Source organism: Encephalitozoon cuniculi, chromosome XI, assembly GCF_000091225.2.
Source record: "Encephalitozoon cuniculi GB-M1 chromosome XI, complete sequence".
Lineage (NCBI taxonomy): Eukaryota > Fungi > Microsporidia > Unikaryonidae > Encephalitozoon > Encephalitozoon cuniculi.
Window position 1 is genome coordinate 250,672 of NC_003237.2, and position 16,838 is coordinate 267,509.

Here is a 16,838-nt window from a genome sequence, read left to right on the forward strand (position 1 = left end):
TTGCTGGGTCTTGTACTATTCGAGGACACGGCGGACTGTGAGTGAATCCATAGTGGAAATTGTATTCTGGCTCTAATCCCCAATGCCGGGGTTTAAAGATGGAAATATTGTGTCAATGGAGCTAGAGAACTTCCAGACGTTCAAGAAGATGTCTCTCGGTTTCTGCTCGTCTTTCAATTTTATAGCAGGGCCTAATGGGTCTGGAAAAAGCAGCATAGCGAATGCGATGGTTCTCGTGTTTGGAGGTACTCCCAAAGTGATAGGTAGAGGCAAGACTGTGGGAGAGTACGTCAGGTTTGGGGAAAGAGAGGCGAAGATAGAGGTGGTTGTATGGATTAAAGGAAAAGAAACCAGGCTGTGCAGGTGTATATCCAAGGATTCCCAGAGTAAGTATTTTGTCGATGGGAAATCATATAAAAAGACGGAGTATGAAGAATTTGTAGGGAGGTTTAAGAAGAACATCGGGAATCTGTGTCAGTTTCTTCCGCAGGAAAAAGTTTCTGAGTTTACAAGGCTTCCTCCTGAAAATCTTCTGGTGGAAGTACTATTAGCCGTGGGAGAAGAAGAGGTATTGGAGTATCTGAAGGAGCTAGAAGATCTAGAGGCCGAGAGGGACAGATTGGTGGAAACGCTCGAGTCATGCACTCGAAAGAAAGAGTGTATAGAACGAGCCATTGAAGTATTAGGGAGGGATGTCGAAAAGGTTTGTGAAGAGGGGAGGAAGAGGGAAAGGATACGGGTTATGCGTGAAAAGCAGGAATGGATGCATTACAAGCATCACACTGATGAATATGTTGCGATCAAGAAGGCTGTAGGGTTGCTACGGAAGCAGATTGAAGTGAAGAATAAGGAAGTCCTGAAGATCGAGGACAAGATAATAGAACTAAAGTCATCTGAAACTTGCAAGGAAATGGACGGTCTATGGAGTATTCTTAGAGAGCATGATACAAACCTAGTTAAAGTGGTTGAAGAGCTTCGAGACATCCATCAGGAAACTGAGATGCTAGGAGTTGATGAAGAGTCGCTCAAAAACAAGAGGGAAAAGAGGATGACAAATCTAGAAAGACTGAAAAAGGAGATTTTAGATCTTCAAGACGAAGTGTCTAAAGTGGAAATACCTCCGCAGCCTCGGGGACCAGATGAGGCTAGAATCGAGGTTCTCGAGGAAAAGATGTCTGGGCTAATGAGAGCCCGGGGGAAAATCCAGCACGAATCTTCTGAGTTGAAGCGGTTAGTGGACGATCTTAGCTTAAAAAGAAAGAAGTTCCATGAAATGGATGAAATGCGGCTCCAAATGCTTAGAAAATATCATCCAGACACGCACAGGGCTGTCTGCTGGCTGCGAGAGAACAAGCATCGCTTCAAAGACGAAATAGTAGAGCCCCCATTTGTCCAGCTAAGGGTAAAAGACGCTAAGTATGCCCTTGAGGTTGAGAACTTCCTGGGATTTCAGTCTTTGTCCCCGTTTATCTGTAAGTCGTCAGAGGACTTCGAGACCTTTGTTCGTATTATGAAAGATGAAAAAAAGTGGATGATTAATGCAATTGAAGCCATAAAAATGGACGGGAAGATGGGCATAAAAGAAGAGGCTATATCTAGAGAGATGCTGAAAGAATTAGGGTTTGAGGGGGTATTAAGTAACTTTATAGAATGCAGAGATGAAGTCATGAATTACCTGGTAGTGGCAGGGCATTTCGACTCGATTCCTGTTTCAAAAGGAAGTGTTGACGAGAGCTTAGTGTTCAGAAAAACAAATATAAAAAGAATGGCGGCTGGAGGAAGATACATTGAAATCAAGAAAAGTAAGTATGGCTCTGAGCATGTTATTATCTATAATCCCTTAAAATCACGGAACCTGTTCTCGCAAAACCTGTCTCTTCAAGAGCTTGGGGAGATTGAGGATGACCTAGCCAAGAAAAACTCAACAAGGCGGGAGAACGAAGAGAAGCTAAAGAAAGTTTTGAAGGATTGCGAGGTTGTTGACAAAGAGCTGCAGGAGCTTTACAGAGAAAGAAGTTTGCATAACTCTCAGGTGATGGACATAAAAAGAAGGGAGGCGCGAATTCAAATTTTGAAAGGGTCTATGGACAGGAAAAAACTCGAGTTGGAAATGCTTGAAGATACAAAAGATTTGGATGAAGAAGAGAGAAGAATTTATGAAGCAAGGAGGAAGTTAGAAGACACATGGAAAGATAAATGTGATGAGCTTGACAGACATCTATCGGATTCTAGATATTTCGATGCATTTTGCAATGCAGTCAGGTTATTTAGAGAGGTCATGAATGTCAATAAGAACATTGAATTTTTGGAAGAATCCAAGAAGGTGATGGAGGAGACAATAAGAAAATTAGACGAAGAGGCTGCTGAAAAGAAAAAAGAAGGCTCCATATTGAAGAGGAAGATAGAAGAGGGAAGGATGCGGCTTGAAAAGATCGAGAAAACAGAGGAGTATGATAAAATATTAGCCCAACTTCCAGATACAATAGACGAGCTTGACGACGAGATAATCAAGGAAAGGGCACAACTGAAGCTCTATAATGTTGATCGTGGGGCAGTGGAGCAGTTCGAAGTTAGAGAGCAGGATCTAAGGAGTCTCAACAAAGACATTTCTAGACACTCTGAAGGGCTGGAGAATATCAAAAAAAAGGGCTCAGATGTAAAGAACGTTCTGATCGAAAGGATTGAGAAAATGGTATGCAGCATAGATAAGCAGTTTAGGAGTCTCTTCAGAAGGGCTGGAGGAGATGGGAGTGTTGTGTTTATTAATGATGGCCTTGATGCTTGTAAGTGGAGGCTTAGCATAATGGTCAAGTTTCGTGACAGCGATGGCCTTGAGGTTCTAAACTCTCACAGACAGAGCGGCGGAGAGAGATCAGTTTCGATTATTCTGTTTTTACTGGCCATTCAAAGCTATCGGCCCTCGCCATTCCGGCTCGTAGATGAAATAAACCAGGGAATGGATAGGCACAACGAAAAGCTGGTCCACGATATTTTAGTTGCACTTAGCAAGGAGGGAAATGAGCAATTCTTCATGATTACACCGAAGATAGCCCCGGGGCTGAGCTACAGCCAGAACATGAAGGTGATTATTCTTTACTCCTCTCAAAGCTGTGCAGGACAAGAAGGTTTCGTAAAATACAAGCTGAGGATGCTTGCATAAGAGCGTTGCTTCAACGGCAATCCCTCGCCGGTGAAAGCAAAATAAAAGTACATGCCTCTGAGAGATTATGGCGTGGCTATCACTTGTTTATATGTTTCTTGAGTATATTGTTGATTTCATCGACCATTCCCTTATATTGTCTTCCATCCCACGGGCCGACCACTTTAAGGCCGTCTCCATCGAATACAAATGATTGGTCTTCGACTTGCAGCACTACAGAAGGCCTCTTTCGCGTGTCCTTGCCAGTTCCCTTGCTGGAGGTGGCTTTGTTTTTTCTAATTATTATGGTCTTTCCCGTATAGTTTCTCTTCAGCCCCTCCGTAAGAGACAGCAAGGGTAACTTCTTTGCTTCCATTGAGATCGAACTAAAGGCTTCCATAAGTTTATGGCGCATCTTTTCGAGAATGGACTTCTTTATCCCTATTAGCTCAGCGGTAACACTTCCTTTGAGGTTTTGGAGATATCCTTCTCTCATCGGGGACCTAGGGGAATACATAATAAATACTTTCCCTCAGAATGCTCAGATACTGATAGAGGATTGTTTTCACCACCCTCAAAAAGAAGGTTATGGAAAAGGTTCCTATTGAGGCTTACATACGTATAAGACCAGGGAAGAGTTCCTTGGAATACACAGACAAATCTGTTCTGGTGTCAAGAGAGACTGGGGAAATTGTAAAGTATGAGTTTGATGGGGTTTTCGGACCTGAGTGTACCCAGGAGCAAGTATTCGAGAGATTCAGATGTATCGTTCCGAGACTTATGAATGGTCGTAACCAAACACTATTTTGCTACGGGAGCACGGGTGCCGGAAAGACATACACGATGGTTGGGCACGAAGGGTCTTATGGGTTGATGTACAACTTGGTGGAGGAGGTTTTGAGGCACGGAGGCTTTCTTGTTTCTTATATGGAGATATACAACGAGAAGATTTATGACTTGCTGGAGCCCAAGGAACTGGTTCTAAGAGAGTGTAATGGGACAATAGTGATTTCAAGTCTTTTCACTAAGCGTATTGAGAACATGGAGGAATTCGAAGAGATGTTTATACGGGGAACCAAAAATAGAACGACGGCAGAAACGAGGCTTAATAAAAATAGTAGCAGAAGCCACGGAATATTGAGGATAGGGGTCGGAGAATACAAGCTAAACCTCATTGATTTGGCGGGGTCTGAAAACAATAGAAGAACAGGCAACGAAGGAATTAGACTCACGGAGTCAAACAGCATCAATAGAAGTCTTTTTGTTCTGGGAAAAGTCGTGAATGCCATTCTAAAGAGAGAAAGAAGGATACCTTACAGAGACAGTAAGTTGACGAGACTGTTGCAGGACTCTCTTGGCGGTGGAAGTTTATGCTATATAGTTGCCAACATTGTCAGTGATTCTTCTAGCATGGGGGACTCTATAAACACGCTTAGCTTTGCATCTAAGTCCAGGAACATTGTCAATGTGTTCGAGGTGGAACAGAAGCCTAGACACACAACCTTCAAAAAAGCAGAAAGCAGCGCAGATGGAATAGAAAAAAGAAGACCTCTGTCTTTGAAGACAAATATGAAGTTCAACGTTCAAAGGGAGAGAGACATGCCCATCAGAAAGAGAGAGAAAGAAAACAATCCTTGTCTGGAACCGTTGTCTACTGATGGTTCTTCTCCAGTCGTTGAAAGGAAAAAAAGAAAAAACACGGCTTCCGAAAAAAAACGTGAATCAAACAATAGGAAGCGTACAGAGATAGATAGACGTGTGTGTTCCAGAAAGACTGGACAAGCCAGTAACGGAAGCTCATTGATTTTTAAATCCTTTCTTGAAAAACCCGACATTGCATTGTCTCCACGCACAAAGGAAAAGAGCTACAGAGCCTTCCTAAGGAGAGCCCAGGAGCTCGAGGAAGCACAAAAATACAAACTGGCACTGGAAGACTATAAAACAATGCAAAAGTTCTGTGATAATGATTTCATCAGACAGAAGATAGAAAAGATCAATATGCTGTTTAGAAGGTCTCGAAAAAAGCCTGAAGTCTCCCGAGAAAACGTATTAGGAATCCTTAACAAGGGGAACTTCTTTGACATAAAAAAGCTACCCAAGGTTGGAGACAAAAGAGCTCAGGCCATTGTAGACTTTGTAAATGGTGGAAACTTCTTTGAAACACTAGAAGATTTAAGGCTTCTGTTCAGCGAGAAAATAGTGGATTCCATCCTTTTCTCTATAGATAGTGGGTAGTTTCATCTATGCTTGAGGTAGAGTTGTATTCGACGATATTCTTTCAATGTGTTTCCTGGCTGAGATGAGTCGTACAGGAAGTCCCCATAAGATAAAATAGTCCTTTAAGTTTATTCTATTTTTGGAGGTTGCCTTTTGCATTCGGGATCAATGTGACGCCGTCATGGGGAATTCTTTGATTGGCTCCTTCCTTAAGAGAGCTCTGACGGACTTCACAGTCGCTACCTCTCTTTTCTGTACGGCTCTTAAGAAAATCGAAGTCGTCGAGAGAGAATCCGTCAGGAAGATCTTCAAGAAACGAAGAAGGTGCCGTACTGTAGTCCTTATTCTGTTTGGCAGAGCTTATATCCGGATTGGGCGAGGGCTTTTCAATTATTGCCGTGCTGAATAAGTCATTACAAAATAAACCATCTGTCCTGTGGAGATCATACTCTAATTGTTGGTCTCCAGAGGAAAATAGCTTATCTTTGATGTTGAATGCAGGAAAGGCCTGATTCAGGAATCCGTTTTTCTGTATTTCCTCAAATTGCTTATCATATATACTCGGGGATTTCTGCTGGGGTAGAACGGTAGATGTCCTCTTATGAGGCTGCTGATCGAGAAGTATGTCCTGCTGTGGCATGGGCCCCCCTTGACCGTACACCATCCCCATTGGTAGAACCTTATTTTCTATGCCCCTTAAATATCGCGGATTTACTTCTGCCCCCATTCTTTTGCTGTTCTGCCGTGTATGGCTTACAAATCCGACCATTCCATGGGGTAGCATGCTATTTCTTGTAAGATTGTTGATGTACTTGTTGTATGTAAACAAATTTGTTTCTCTCCTCAGGTCTCTCTCCAGTGCATCACAAAACAAAGCATCATGCGGAACGCTGTACCAGTAGAAGACCTTCTGTTTCTTTTGGGTCCTTATACATCCATTCTTATACAGGAACTCCAGAAACTCACTCCTAGGGCCCTCAAGCGTTGCATCTATTCCTGGCTTCAAATTTCTCAAATCTGAGAACACCCCCTCCTCAAATTTTTTCAAACTGGTGAGACATCTTCCAGCATTTTGGAATCTCCATACCAATATTTTTACTATATCCGTCCCCGTGATAAAAAAATGCATATTCCATAATACACAATGAATGTAATCCCCATTTTTTAACTGAAACTTCTTGATTCTTTCGCCATCCCGGAATTCCTTTGGAGCATTGGCCAGAAATTCAAACAGCTCCTTATCACTCTGAGCATTCATCTTTATTTGTTTACCGCTATTTGTTTTTATATCTAAGACACAAAACAAAGAATTGTTTATCTGTTTCATATCAGTATCTCTCTATTCTACAGCTCCATGCCTGCTTTTCTTCCCGCTTTCGACTTCTTCTGTTTCTCAACAACGTTATAATTAAAATTCCACGGCAAATCAAGGGCTATATTGAAAGTAATCCTTATTGCCAATAAATACTAAAGAATATTTAACAACAGGATTCAATCCATACTGTTCCCTCAAAATAGGCATAAGATAAAAAATGATGTAAAATCAAGCCCCAGAGCACGCTATCAATAGCAAGCAGACATAACTCTTTCTCCTCAAGATTTTCCATAACGGGATAATCACACCATGCCTCAGGTGATGGCTTAAAAAGGGAATGGGCTCCTTTCAACCCCCCTAGTACTCACCAATAAAAAATACTTGCAGGCTACAGAAAATATATACTTGAGATTCTAGCAGTGGAGTATGAGAGCTTTCAGATACACATGGATCCCGTGGATTCGGGCTGTTTTGTGCAGCCAGGAAGGATCTGATGTACAAGAGACACTTACCCTACTTGCAGGTATAGAATCTCTACCGGACGAGCTTAATCCAGACAGATTTAACGGAATGAGCGCTGAGGAACTTTTGGAGTTTATAAGGCAGCAGGCAGGTAATATACGGGATGCAGCTGATAGAGCTGTAAATGGAAAAATTGCAAAAGATCCTGGTAATATTCCAGAAGAGGAAGGCATTCATGGAAATAGCTCCAGTGAAGATGATCTAAGTTGTTCATGGGCTACAGATTCACTTGATCCGTTTTGTCCCGATCCCTACCAGAAAACATTATCTGAACTTGCAAAAGCACTTTGTTATATCGCAGATGATCTAGTAAATGGACGTGTCCTGGTACACGAATATAACCAAAAGATCCAGATTTTTATGAACATTATTCTTGAGAAAACTATCGAAAAAAGCGGAACAGAAGATAGTCCAAATGTAAAGGATATAAGAAATTCACAAGTCTCAATAATTCAGGCCATGAGCATATTGGAAGTACTGTCTAGTACAGTATACTAAGTGTTAACAACTAGCATTAAACTGTAGAATACATGCATATAAGGTGGTATCTAGCTTTTAAATTTAGCCCTCTTCCGAAGTTAAGTGATGAAAACAAAAATCAAAGCTCTTATAACAGGTAATTTTAGATATGAGATCTCAAAAGACCAAGTGATAAAAACACTTATGAACGAAGAGATATCCATAAAAACATACAACAATTTTATATTCAAAACGTTGTTAGGGTGCAAAGGTCCGTTTGAGGCTGTTATCAGGCCTGCAAATGCATTGAACACTAATATCCTCTTAGACAAGGAATTCATTAAGAACTTATTTTTAGTAAATAGAAAAGGAGAGGAACATGCTTCGGACAAAAAGACTTTATTCGAAAAGGAAAGAGTCTCAATAGGATATTATGCCGATACACTGCATCTGTCGTATAGGTTAGTAAGCAGGATGATGACAAAGGATGAAGTGCTGGCAAGATTTAAAGAGTACTCGGCCAGATTGGGGCTGAGTAGTAATATTGGAAGGGAATGCGCCGAATATTTAAGAAAAGGATTGCAAACATATATTCAAAAAATAATGAATAGGTGTAATGGAAAGATAACAATTCCTACTCTTAAAATCAGTTTGGGGAAATATCTACGTTTATTTAACGGACTAGACATGTTTTAAACGCACATCTTCCGCATAATATTCACAAGTACTTCCTGTTCAGCACTACAATTTCCTTCAAACAAACATCCCATTAATGCGCCATTACTGTTAACAAATACATGCATAAGTCCACATGATGCCTTTTCCTCAATCATTATTGGATCCACTACAAAGCGACCACTGTTAAATAAAGCAACTGTTTTTGAGGTGGGAATGTCTATTTTCCGCCTTTCACTTCTTCTAAGATCGTCTATAACAGGCATATCAAGGTTTTTGAATAAAATACTGAGGCCAATAAAGAAAAGGTCATACACATTTCCGTCATTGCTTAGTATATTAAGCTCTATCCTTATGCCGATTTTATATGAAGCTAACAGCTCTAGAATCATAGAACTGACAATGTTTGGAATTGCAATTTTAGAAAACTCTATAGATTCCATCGAAGATTCATTTGTATCAAGCCACTCTCCAGATATATTCTGAGTCATCAGTGTTTCCATCGTCTCTTTGAATTGAATAGATACTTCTACTTCAGATTCTCCACGCCTAATCTTGATGCTTCCATCGCTCTGTGCTATGTTTGAATGAACCACATCTGTCCTTCTTTCCTCCTCACTTTTTCTTGTGTCGGCCCGGAGCCCGGAAGCTATCTCGCTTCTCACAAGTGCAAGCTCGTCGCGGCTGAAGCCTTCCATGGGCTTTCTGCTGCAGATCTATTTACAGAGTCTCTACCGAGGCAAGCATTAATTTTCTTTAATTTTAGATTCCGTCTTGGCAAACGACCCGTCGATTCTCTTTTCTATTGCCCCGCTGCTCCTGCTCCTTCTTGTGGCCATCAGCCTGGGAAACGTCCTTGCTGCAGTGATCCCGATCACCGCTACGAGGAGGACTATGGACAGCGTGTGGAGACTTGCAATTATGTCGTTTCCGTCGATGAGGGAGGAAAAGACCATTTTGCAAGTCAATGGTTTCCAAGATATACTTAGCAGCTTATTTTGAAATGGACGGAGGACGCCCATTGGTCAGGGGGCGGGCGAGCTGACCACTAATCTGGGCTGTCTGCGCGGGTTGAGATATTGCGGGCAGTGGTGTAAGTGTTGCGGGCAGGGGCCCTGGAATGGGACGCCTGTGGCAAGCAGCAAGGGGCTGTGGCGAGGTGTTTGGAAGGAATCTTAGGGCCGAGCTCGAGGCGAGCGGCAGGCTTCGGGATGCTTGTGCCTCGGTGGCAAGGGAATACACAAGGTGTGTGTCCTTTGTTCGGGGCACCCGTGTGTTTGGTGCCGGGAGCAGGGTGCTTGAGGCGTCGGTCCGCGGGATGAGGCTTTCAGACGCGTCGATAGAGGCAGTCCTCGGAATGGCCAGGGGCCCCGGGCTCTGGCCTGCAGGGGCTCTGGGGAAGCAGGGCGGGATGCAGAGGAGGCTGGACACGATGTTTGGGATTCCGCAGTACTATGGAGGAGTCCGGGGCGGGGAGTCTCGCGGTGCGCCCGCTGCAGATGGAGGGTGCAGGACGCAGAGGGTGGATGGAGGGCTGGCGGTGTACAGGACGGGAGTGGGCCAGAGGATGCGGTCCCTGTGGTCGTGGATCTGGTCCCTTGGCGGGCTGGGGCACAACGACTCTGTGATAAGGGAGATTGAGGACTGTCTGGTGCCCGGGATATTCGGGAGCATAGGATCTGGCGGCGGGGCGAGGCATCTGTGTTCGGAGAGCGGGGAGGCAGACGTATGCAATCTTGGCAAGGAGATGGAAAGGAGCTGCGGGCCTGGGGCAGAGGTGGTTGACATCAGGAGGATCGAGACGTCCGGAAGCGCCAGGGAAAAGAGGTTTGAGTCGCGCCTTGAGGTTGAGGCAGCAGGGAGGAGCGGCAGGCATGTGTTTCTTGCACAGGGAAGGTTTGAGCCTGGGGGCGGCAGAGGAGGGTGGCGCCTTTCTGGGCTTACGTGGGCCAGGGTGGCGTGACAGACTCCAGGGAGGATGACGGAGGAATAATACGGTTTATTCGTTGTAGGCAAATATAACCCTCGGGAACTTACTCATTCTTGCTCTTTGTCTCCTTGTCTTTCTTCTAAGCTGTGTCTTTGTAAGGGCCCGTCTCTTGCTCCTGTTCAGCTTGGGTCTGAGCTCCTTCGGAAGCTTGGAGACAGGAGTTCCCCTGTACGCCTCAACCAGCTCCTCAAGAATCTTCTCGCGCCGGACAGTGAGTGCGCGGGCCAAGTTCTTCTTGGCCGTCTTTATGTCGTTCGCGCCGACATCCCCGCTGTTCTTCTTCTGCCGGAGGGCCGCCAGCTCCGCCTTGATCTCTGCAGCCCTCTCCTCAATCTGCTTGATGCCCAGCTGCCTGAGAGCCGATGCCTCGATCTTCATAGGGCTTCGGAATGGAAAAGATTTGAGAGCAAAAATCGGAGGATGGCCGGGGGGACAGGGCAGAGGGATGCCGGGACGAGCCTAGAGAAGCAGCCTCGGGCCGACGAAGAGAATGTTTTCTCCCCTCAGAAACAGCACCTTGTCCTCGGAGCCCTCGACAGAGGAGCATGTCAGCATCAGATTTATGTGCTCGTCAAATCCCTCCAGAGTTCCTGTGTATGCCTCTCCACTCTTCGTCTTGACCTCCACCCTCTCCTTCAGATACATCTTCAGAAAGCAGAACGGGTCGAGCATCCAGGAAAGTGGGGCTCCGGGGCTGGGGCTTCTTGTGGGCCCGCAGGGAGGCGCCAAGGGCAGGGTTGCAGGCACTCCTCGGCAGGGATTTATGGAGCGGCCGGGCAGCCCTTTATGAGATACCTGGAGCTGGGATGCATATCCAAAACAAACAAACTCTTCCAGAAGCTGCAGGACCTCAATCCCCTGCTGAACATCGAGATCGAGGCATACTCCTGCAAGTCGAGCAGGCGGCAGAGGGGGAGGTTTGTGGAAAAGCCCCTTGGATACCTCCTGTCCGCGCTGGAGCTCCGGTTTCCAGACTACGACTTCTGCGGGGAGTCGTGGGGGTCGTTCAGGAGGAAGACTCTGGCAGAGGTCCTGAACGAGATGACGTACTCGATCAGTACGACACACAAGAACAGCGACGATGTGAAGGAGTTCGTGGGGTTTCTTGAGGTGATTCTCCACAGGTCTGTCTCTCTGGGCGGGTGCGAGATATTTTCGTACGAAAACAGGATGGGGCCGTTTGAGGACTGCCTCTGGTACTTTTCGTTCCTGTTCTTCAACAAGAAGCAGAGGAGGGTTGTGATGCTCAATGCATTTATGAGCAGGAGCTAGCGGTGGCAGGCTCTGATGCATGGCTGTGTAAGGAAATCAAGTGGGTTGCCGGGTTTGCCGGAGTTCTTGGCGGGGGGAGCGTCGGTTGTTCTTCCGGAGGATGGCGGCGGTGGAGGCCTTCCTTCTGTCTGTTGGTGCACTTGTCCTCTGCTCCTTGTCCAGGAGGTTTCCTTCTTCTTTCCTGCGGGGTGGGGATATATGGAGTACTCGACTGCAGGGAAGCGTGCCTCCTGGGCAGAAAGGCTCAAGGACGGTTGGGAGTAGGGAGATTGTGGGGCTGTTTGTGCTTCTTCTCTTCATTTTGCGGGGCTTTCTTTCAATGGAAGAGGCAGATATAGGATAGCGGATGGAGTGGGGAACAGCCCAGTAGGATTGTAGTGGAGCCTGTCTTTATGATGGAGTTGGCAAGGACATTTGACTGCAGCCTGGGCAGGACTCGGGGTCTGTTGGAGGTGCTGCGGAGTTTGTTACTCTTGGGACAGTGCTCTGCAGCACGGAGAGCGTGGTCTGCAGGCTTGGATTACATGATGGCGGGCTTGGGCATCAAAAGTGGCAGAAGTGGTGGCCGGTGTGACTGGGCCCGAGGATGAGAAATAAATGTGGTAAGTTAGTGTGATTAGGTTTTGCGGAACCTCTTGCTGGGCTTTCTGTTAGTGTGGGACTTGTGTTTGTGCCATTCTATGTGGGCAGCGGTGGTGTTGATATGGGATAAGGAATGCTGCTGGGGTGGGCGCGACTGTGATGGGGTCTCGGCTTTCTCCTCTCCTGGGATGCTTAGCGGCGTGATATGTGCGGGTAAATGATGCTATGGAATATTAGATAATTAGATAATAAGCGGTGGGTCAATGAGGCTCTGGAGATGAAGTGTCTTGAAAGGGAAGGGGAAAGGAGCGGCACAATGGATGTTTGGAAGTCGGACACCCTCTGATGATGAGGACATGGATGGTGTATGTGGTTGGGTTGGTCGGAGAGCTGTATGGCTCTCAGGTGGAGGAGACCAGAGAAATGAGGGAGATGAAAGAGGCACTTGAAAGGCTCTTTTCCCGCAGGCTGAGCGACTCTGAAATAGAAATGGTGGAGTCGCTTGAGAATGGAGGAAACTTCGAGACAAGGGTGTTGGTTCCGGTTATTTTCCACAAGGATAAGGTTGTTGTGTCACCGGCAGCGAGATATCGGGATATTGAGAAGGAGGAGAGGGTGTATGTGGAGGAGGTCATTAGAAGGCTTCGAAGTCTGGTGTGGCATTCGATGGTATACATATATGTACCCAAGAATAACGACTGGATTATGGATTTAATATGTAAGGTTTCGGGGATGAGTTCGCCGCAGAGATTGGATGATGTTGCTCTTTACAAGGATACGGGAGGGAATTGCGGGATGAAGTTTGTAGACCTGGTGAATAAGATGTTCAAGCAGAATGCAGACATGCTGAAAAAGTTTGGGGACTTGCTTTCTAACGGTGCAGAGACAAGGATTTTGGAGCTCCCGGATTCTTTGAGTGAGGATGAAAGAAGAAGAGAGGTAGAAATGCTTCAGAGAGTTAAGGAGTATGGGAAGATGCTGTGTACCGAGGATAAGCAAAAGGAGATAGTTGAGGCACAGAAGATAATGTGCGATGCATGTGAGCAGATCTGGAGAAGGGAAGAGGATAGAAAAGAGTTTACCATGGAGATATACTCAAGATATCTAAACATGAAGGTGATGAGAGGAGGTGTGGAAAGGGATGTGGAAGATCCACTAATTGATCATATGGACCATTACATGCTGATAAGTACGCATAAGAAGTATAAGTGTATGGACGTTGTGGCGGAACTAGTCAGAAAGGTGTTTGTGGAGGACAAGGACATTGAGGACTCGGATGTCATGAGTGCAGTGTGTTCTGTTAGAGAGAGAAAAAGGTTGGAAGAAATGAGAGAGATGGAAGAAAGAAAGAGAAAGGAGGAGGAAAGGGCCAAGAATGAGGAGGAGCTGTTAAGGATGGTAGAGAGGGAGGAGAGGGAGAAGAGGGAGGAGAGTAAAGGGAGAGGCAAGAAGAAGAGAGGTAATAGGGGTGCAGGGGAGAGTAAGGAGGAGAGTAAAGGGAGAGGCAAGAGGAAGAGAGGTAATAAGGGCGCAGGGGAGAGTAAGGAGGAGGACCGAGGGGAAGAAGGGGGTGTAGAGGCAGAGGATCCGCTGGAAGAGATGGCGGTTGGGGAAGCTTGGCGCAAGAAGAAGGGATCGGGAGAAAAGAGGATAAGTGAAGAACACCATTATAAGGTGCACAGCCGGGTTCTCCGGTGGAAGAAGGATGCTGGGGAGATCAAGCGTGAGTTGGATGAGGGCTATGAGAAGAAGTGGAAAAATAGATCGATTGAAGAGATTAAGGAGCAGAAGAAGGTGCATGATATAGTGGAAGTGATGAAGCTCCTCAGGGATAAGGAGAAGTGTGACAGGTTTTTTGTCCGGACAGGCAAGTACATGAAGGGCAAGAGTGAGAGATGGAAGATGGTAGCAAACGGGATACTTGAGGAGGGAGGGGAGAAGAAGGTGGGAAAGGTCGAGGTTGGGCTTTTCAAGGGCGAGGGAGGAGAGAGTGTGGTCTACCACCTGATGTTCAGGCCCACGGAGACTGAGAGGACAGGAAGGGTTGGAGGCTCGTCGTTTGGGAAGTATGATGATGTGGATGAGATAAAGAAGGAGAAGTCCTCGGATATGTTTGGGTTTCGGTATCCTTCTGGTGTCCGGTGTGAAATGACGAGTAATAGGAATGAGTTCAGGATAGAGTATCGGAATCGCAAGAACACCAGCGAGGTTCTCCGGACTCTCACTATTCTTCGGATTCCCGAGACTTGATGGGGTGAGCATGTAGGATAGGTAGAGTAAATGCTTCAATGTTATGACAGGTGGAGAGGGATAGAGAGATATGGCGTTCGGCTCTGGAGTTAGAGCGGTTGTGGGAAGCAGTGCTTGTGCGTTGTGGCGGTGGAGCTACCTGTGTGATTGCTGTCTCTTCTGAGAATTGTTATGTGTGGTGCTGCAGTCACAGATGGCCAGGTTAATCATTGGATGACGGGATTAGTGCCTATTTTATGGGCGCTGGGATGTGGCTTGCTCGGAGTGGGTGGAGAGCTCGATCTTATCCTTGTCACGGGAAGAAGCTCCTGGAACTAGGACTGCTCGATGGGAACAGAGGGCCAACAATCTTATATCCCGGATTCCAGATTGTAGAAGACAAGGGGAATGTAGACGGAACCTACTGTACAGAGCGGGGCAGTTGTCTGTGGAAGACAGCAAACAGCACCTGTTTTTGATGTCCGTGATATTGTAGGAAAGGAGGCAGCGATAGATTAGATAAGAAGAAAGGCCTATCCTATGAGGTGGAGGGATGATCGATGGATATTAGTTGCTATGGTTGGGGTAATCCACTGCTCTTCGGGACTTGTCCGGCTACTACTTTTAGATGTTCACCCGGCATTCAGGTGATAGTGTTTCCGTTTCTTTTGAAAGGGCATAGCATTGTTGGATTACCGACAGCGAAGTTCAGCGACTTGAAGAGAAAGACCAAGAGAGGGTCTTTGGGAGTTTACGATGGACAATGTGGTGTGCAACCTGATGATCGGTTTGAGAGGCTGTTTGATGAAAGAATGGGAGGGTGTATCTTCGGGAGTATCAAGGATATACGCCAGCAGAAACAAGATGTTTGCGAGCTGTTGGAGATGGTGTACGAAGAGGATTCCTCTGGAACGGAGGGGGGATGGGCAGATGGCAAGGTATGGAGAGAGGACTATAAAGATGGTTGATGGGGCGAAAGGATGCCTACCTTGATGTCTGAAGAAAAGAGAGGGACGAACCTCGGGGCTCTAGTGCGGCCAGGAGGCGCGGAGAGTCCCTCTGTAGTACAGAAAGATGGAGGCGGCTGATTGATACTGAAGTGATAGTGTGCAATGGATGCAAGGAGATCTGGCTCGGTTTGAAAGAGGAGGTGATGGGATTGTTTGCTGAGGGAAGTGCGAGAGGTCTTTGAAGGAAAAGTTTAGCGAAGATGCAGCCAGCAATGCGGCATCATATTTAGAATATGCTATTGTTAATGACGAGAGCTATTGGATGGACATAGGGAGTATGGAGAGGAGGTTACGAGGGAGTTGGTCCAGCAGATGCAGCTGGTGAGGGAGAGGAGATAGACAAGAGATAGATATGCCGACAAGGTTGCAAATGTAGTCAAGGAAAGACATAGAAGAAGAGAAAGGGAGATAGAAAAGAGTATGAGGAGACTTCTAAAAGATGAGTGGAAGGCATAGAGTAAGAAGGAGGGGAAGAAGAAGAGTGTGGGTGGGGATCCTTCGAACACCTCTGAGGTTCTCGGTCGTCTTACTATTCAGTGCAGGCCATGCGTGATGTGAGTGGTGTTGTGGGGTTGTTGGTGAATAAAACAAAAGTGGTGTGCGATGCTACTCTGTTCTCTACTGCGCACTCTTCGGTGCAATGTGTTGGTCTTCTCTAGGTTGTTTGTGTAGCACACGTGTATGTATGGTGATTGTGGAGAGCTGTTTATTTGGCGATTTCTTATGAAGAAGTAGCATCTGCACCTTTAGGTGGATGGAAGTGATCGTACAGTGTGATTATAGATCCAGATCCCAAGAGTCCATAGACAAGTACAGCAAGGACGAGTATGAAGACAAAGGCAGCTACTCTCCAGGTTGGGATGGGTGGAGAACTCTGCTTGGGCGGAGAGCATTTCTCCCTGAACAGTCTTACCAGGATGAGGATAGAAGGGATGGCGGTAGAGTAGGGATAGTACTTGGATTTTTCATCCACAAGTACTAAGCTTATTGCAGGGCATATTAGTATCAGGATGTCGATGATGACGTTGATGCCGGTATCTGTGAATCCAATCTGTCCTGGAACAAGGCAGCAGGAGGTGGAGAGGAGATAGGCGGGAGGTATGAAGAAGGAAGGGAGGATGATGGAGTGGAGGAGTAGATCATCAGTCCTTTTCTGTTTATCAACAATGAGTGCAACGATGGAAAGAATGTTGGCGACGGCAAATGCAAGAAGCAAGAGGTTGACGAGGCAGTAGAGTATGGTGTGTTTGGACTTGTGGGTCTTCCTCCAGTTGGTGTGGAGCAGGAGAAGATGCAGGACTGGCGGATGTAGATAGGGGAGGAGGACAGTGATGAATTTGAGGAAAGGGCTATCTTTGAAACTGTCTTTGGTGAGGATGAAGTACATGACGGCAGGGAATGCAATTGACACGAATGGAGCAATACCGA

At 46.1% G+C, this 16,838-nt stretch overlaps 15 protein-coding genes across 15 annotated transcripts; 8 read left to right on the top strand and 7 right to left on the bottom strand.

The window, feature by feature from the left end:
• Positions 1 to 82: 82 nt before the first annotated feature.
• On the top strand, positions 83 to 3,160 carry ECU11_2000 (uncharacterized protein; the record flags this gene model as incomplete). Its single annotated transcript, NM_001042339.1, has 1 exon — positions 83 to 3,160. One exon carries the CDS (start codon positions 83 to 85, stop codon positions 3,158 to 3,160), a length of 3,078 nt encoding a protein of 1,025 aa, NP_586506.1.
• A 79-nt stretch (positions 3,161 to 3,239) lies between these two features.
• On the bottom strand, positions 3,240 to 3,635 carry ECU11_2010 (uncharacterized protein; the record flags this gene model as incomplete). Its single annotated transcript, NM_001042340.2, has 1 exon — positions 3,240 to 3,635. The coding sequence occupies one exon, from the start codon at positions 3,633 to 3,635 to the stop codon at positions 3,240 to 3,242; it is 396 nt and encodes a 131-aa protein (NP_586507.2).
• Positions 3,636 to 3,727: 92 nt separating this feature from the next.
• ECU11_2020 (uncharacterized protein) lies at positions 3,728 to 5,374 on the top strand (the record flags this gene model as incomplete). Its single annotated transcript, NM_001042341.1, has 1 exon — positions 3,728 to 5,374. The coding sequence occupies one exon, from the start codon at positions 3,728 to 3,730 to the stop codon at positions 5,372 to 5,374; it is 1,647 nt and encodes a 548-aa protein (NP_586508.1).
• A 115-nt stretch (positions 5,375 to 5,489) lies between these two features.
• Positions 5,490 to 6,614, bottom strand: ECU11_2030 (homeodomain family transcription factor STE12; the record flags this gene model as incomplete). The annotated part of the gene is made up of 1 exon (NM_001042342.2): positions 5,490 to 6,614. The coding sequence occupies one exon, from the start codon at positions 6,612 to 6,614 to the stop codon at positions 5,490 to 5,492; it is 1,125 nt and encodes a 374-aa protein (NP_586509.2).
• Positions 6,615 to 7,097: 483 nt separating this feature from the next.
• ECU11_2032 (uncharacterized protein) lies at positions 7,098 to 7,691 on the top strand (the record flags this gene model as incomplete). Its single annotated transcript, NM_001415297.1, has 1 exon — positions 7,098 to 7,691. The coding sequence occupies one exon, from the start codon at positions 7,098 to 7,100 to the stop codon at positions 7,689 to 7,691; it is 594 nt and encodes a 197-aa protein (NP_001402558.1).
• Positions 7,692 to 7,778: 87 nt separating this feature from the next.
• ECU11_2035 (uncharacterized protein) lies at positions 7,779 to 8,348 on the top strand (the record flags this gene model as incomplete). Its single annotated transcript, NM_001415298.1, has 1 exon — positions 7,779 to 8,348. The coding sequence occupies one exon, from the start codon at positions 7,779 to 7,781 to the stop codon at positions 8,346 to 8,348; it is 570 nt and encodes a 189-aa protein (NP_001402559.1).
• Positions 8,345 to 9,025, bottom strand: ECU11_2040 (uncharacterized protein; the record flags this gene model as incomplete). The annotated part of the gene is made up of 1 exon (NM_001042343.1): positions 8,345 to 9,025. One exon carries the CDS (start codon positions 9,023 to 9,025, stop codon positions 8,345 to 8,347), a length of 681 nt encoding a protein of 226 aa, NP_586510.1.
• A 48-nt stretch (positions 9,026 to 9,073) lies between these two features.
• ECU11_2045 (uncharacterized protein) lies at positions 9,074 to 9,283 on the bottom strand (the record flags this gene model as incomplete). Its single annotated transcript, NM_001415299.1, has 1 exon — positions 9,074 to 9,283. One exon carries the CDS (start codon positions 9,281 to 9,283, stop codon positions 9,074 to 9,076), a length of 210 nt encoding a protein of 69 aa, NP_001402560.1.
• Positions 9,284 to 9,447: 164 nt separating this feature from the next.
• Positions 9,448 to 10,290, top strand: ECU11_2050 (uncharacterized protein; the record flags this gene model as incomplete). The annotated part of the gene is made up of 1 exon (NM_001042344.1): positions 9,448 to 10,290. One exon carries the CDS (start codon positions 9,448 to 9,450, stop codon positions 10,288 to 10,290), a length of 843 nt encoding a protein of 280 aa, NP_586511.1.
• A 36-nt stretch (positions 10,291 to 10,326) lies between these two features.
• ECU11_2060 (uncharacterized protein) lies at positions 10,327 to 10,695 on the bottom strand (the record flags this gene model as incomplete). The annotated part of the gene is made up of 1 exon (NM_001042345.1): positions 10,327 to 10,695. One exon carries the CDS (start codon positions 10,693 to 10,695, stop codon positions 10,327 to 10,329), a length of 369 nt encoding a protein of 122 aa, NP_586512.1.
• An 81-nt stretch (positions 10,696 to 10,776) lies between these two features.
• On the bottom strand, positions 10,777 to 10,989 carry ECU11_2070 (uncharacterized protein; the record flags this gene model as incomplete). Its single annotated transcript, NM_001042347.1, has 1 exon — positions 10,777 to 10,989. The coding sequence occupies one exon, from the start codon at positions 10,987 to 10,989 to the stop codon at positions 10,777 to 10,779; it is 213 nt and encodes a 70-aa protein (NP_586514.1).
• A 114-nt stretch (positions 10,990 to 11,103) lies between these two features.
• On the top strand, positions 11,104 to 11,589 carry ECU11_2080i (uncharacterized protein; the record flags this gene model as incomplete). Its single annotated transcript, NM_001042346.2, has 1 exon — positions 11,104 to 11,589. One exon carries the CDS (start codon positions 11,104 to 11,106, stop codon positions 11,587 to 11,589), a length of 486 nt encoding a protein of 161 aa, NP_586513.2.
• Positions 11,590 to 12,516: 927 nt separating this feature from the next.
• Positions 12,517 to 14,421, top strand: ECU11_2090 (uncharacterized protein; the record flags this gene model as incomplete). Its single annotated transcript, NM_001042348.1, has 1 exon — positions 12,517 to 14,421. The coding sequence occupies one exon, from the start codon at positions 12,517 to 12,519 to the stop codon at positions 14,419 to 14,421; it is 1,905 nt and encodes a 634-aa protein (NP_586515.1).
• A 539-nt stretch (positions 14,422 to 14,960) lies between these two features.
• On the top strand, positions 14,961 to 15,368 carry ECU11_2100 (uncharacterized protein; the record flags this gene model as incomplete). Its single annotated transcript, NM_001042349.1, has 1 exon — positions 14,961 to 15,368. One exon carries the CDS (start codon positions 14,961 to 14,963, stop codon positions 15,366 to 15,368), a length of 408 nt encoding a protein of 135 aa, NP_586516.1.
• A 763-nt stretch (positions 15,369 to 16,131) lies between these two features.
• ECU11_2110 (uncharacterized protein) lies at positions 16,132 to 16,797 on the bottom strand (the record flags this gene model as incomplete). Its single annotated transcript, NM_001042350.1, has 1 exon — positions 16,132 to 16,797. The coding sequence occupies one exon, from the start codon at positions 16,795 to 16,797 to the stop codon at positions 16,132 to 16,134; it is 666 nt and encodes a 221-aa protein (NP_586517.1).
• Positions 16,798 to 16,838: the final 41 nt, after the last annotated feature.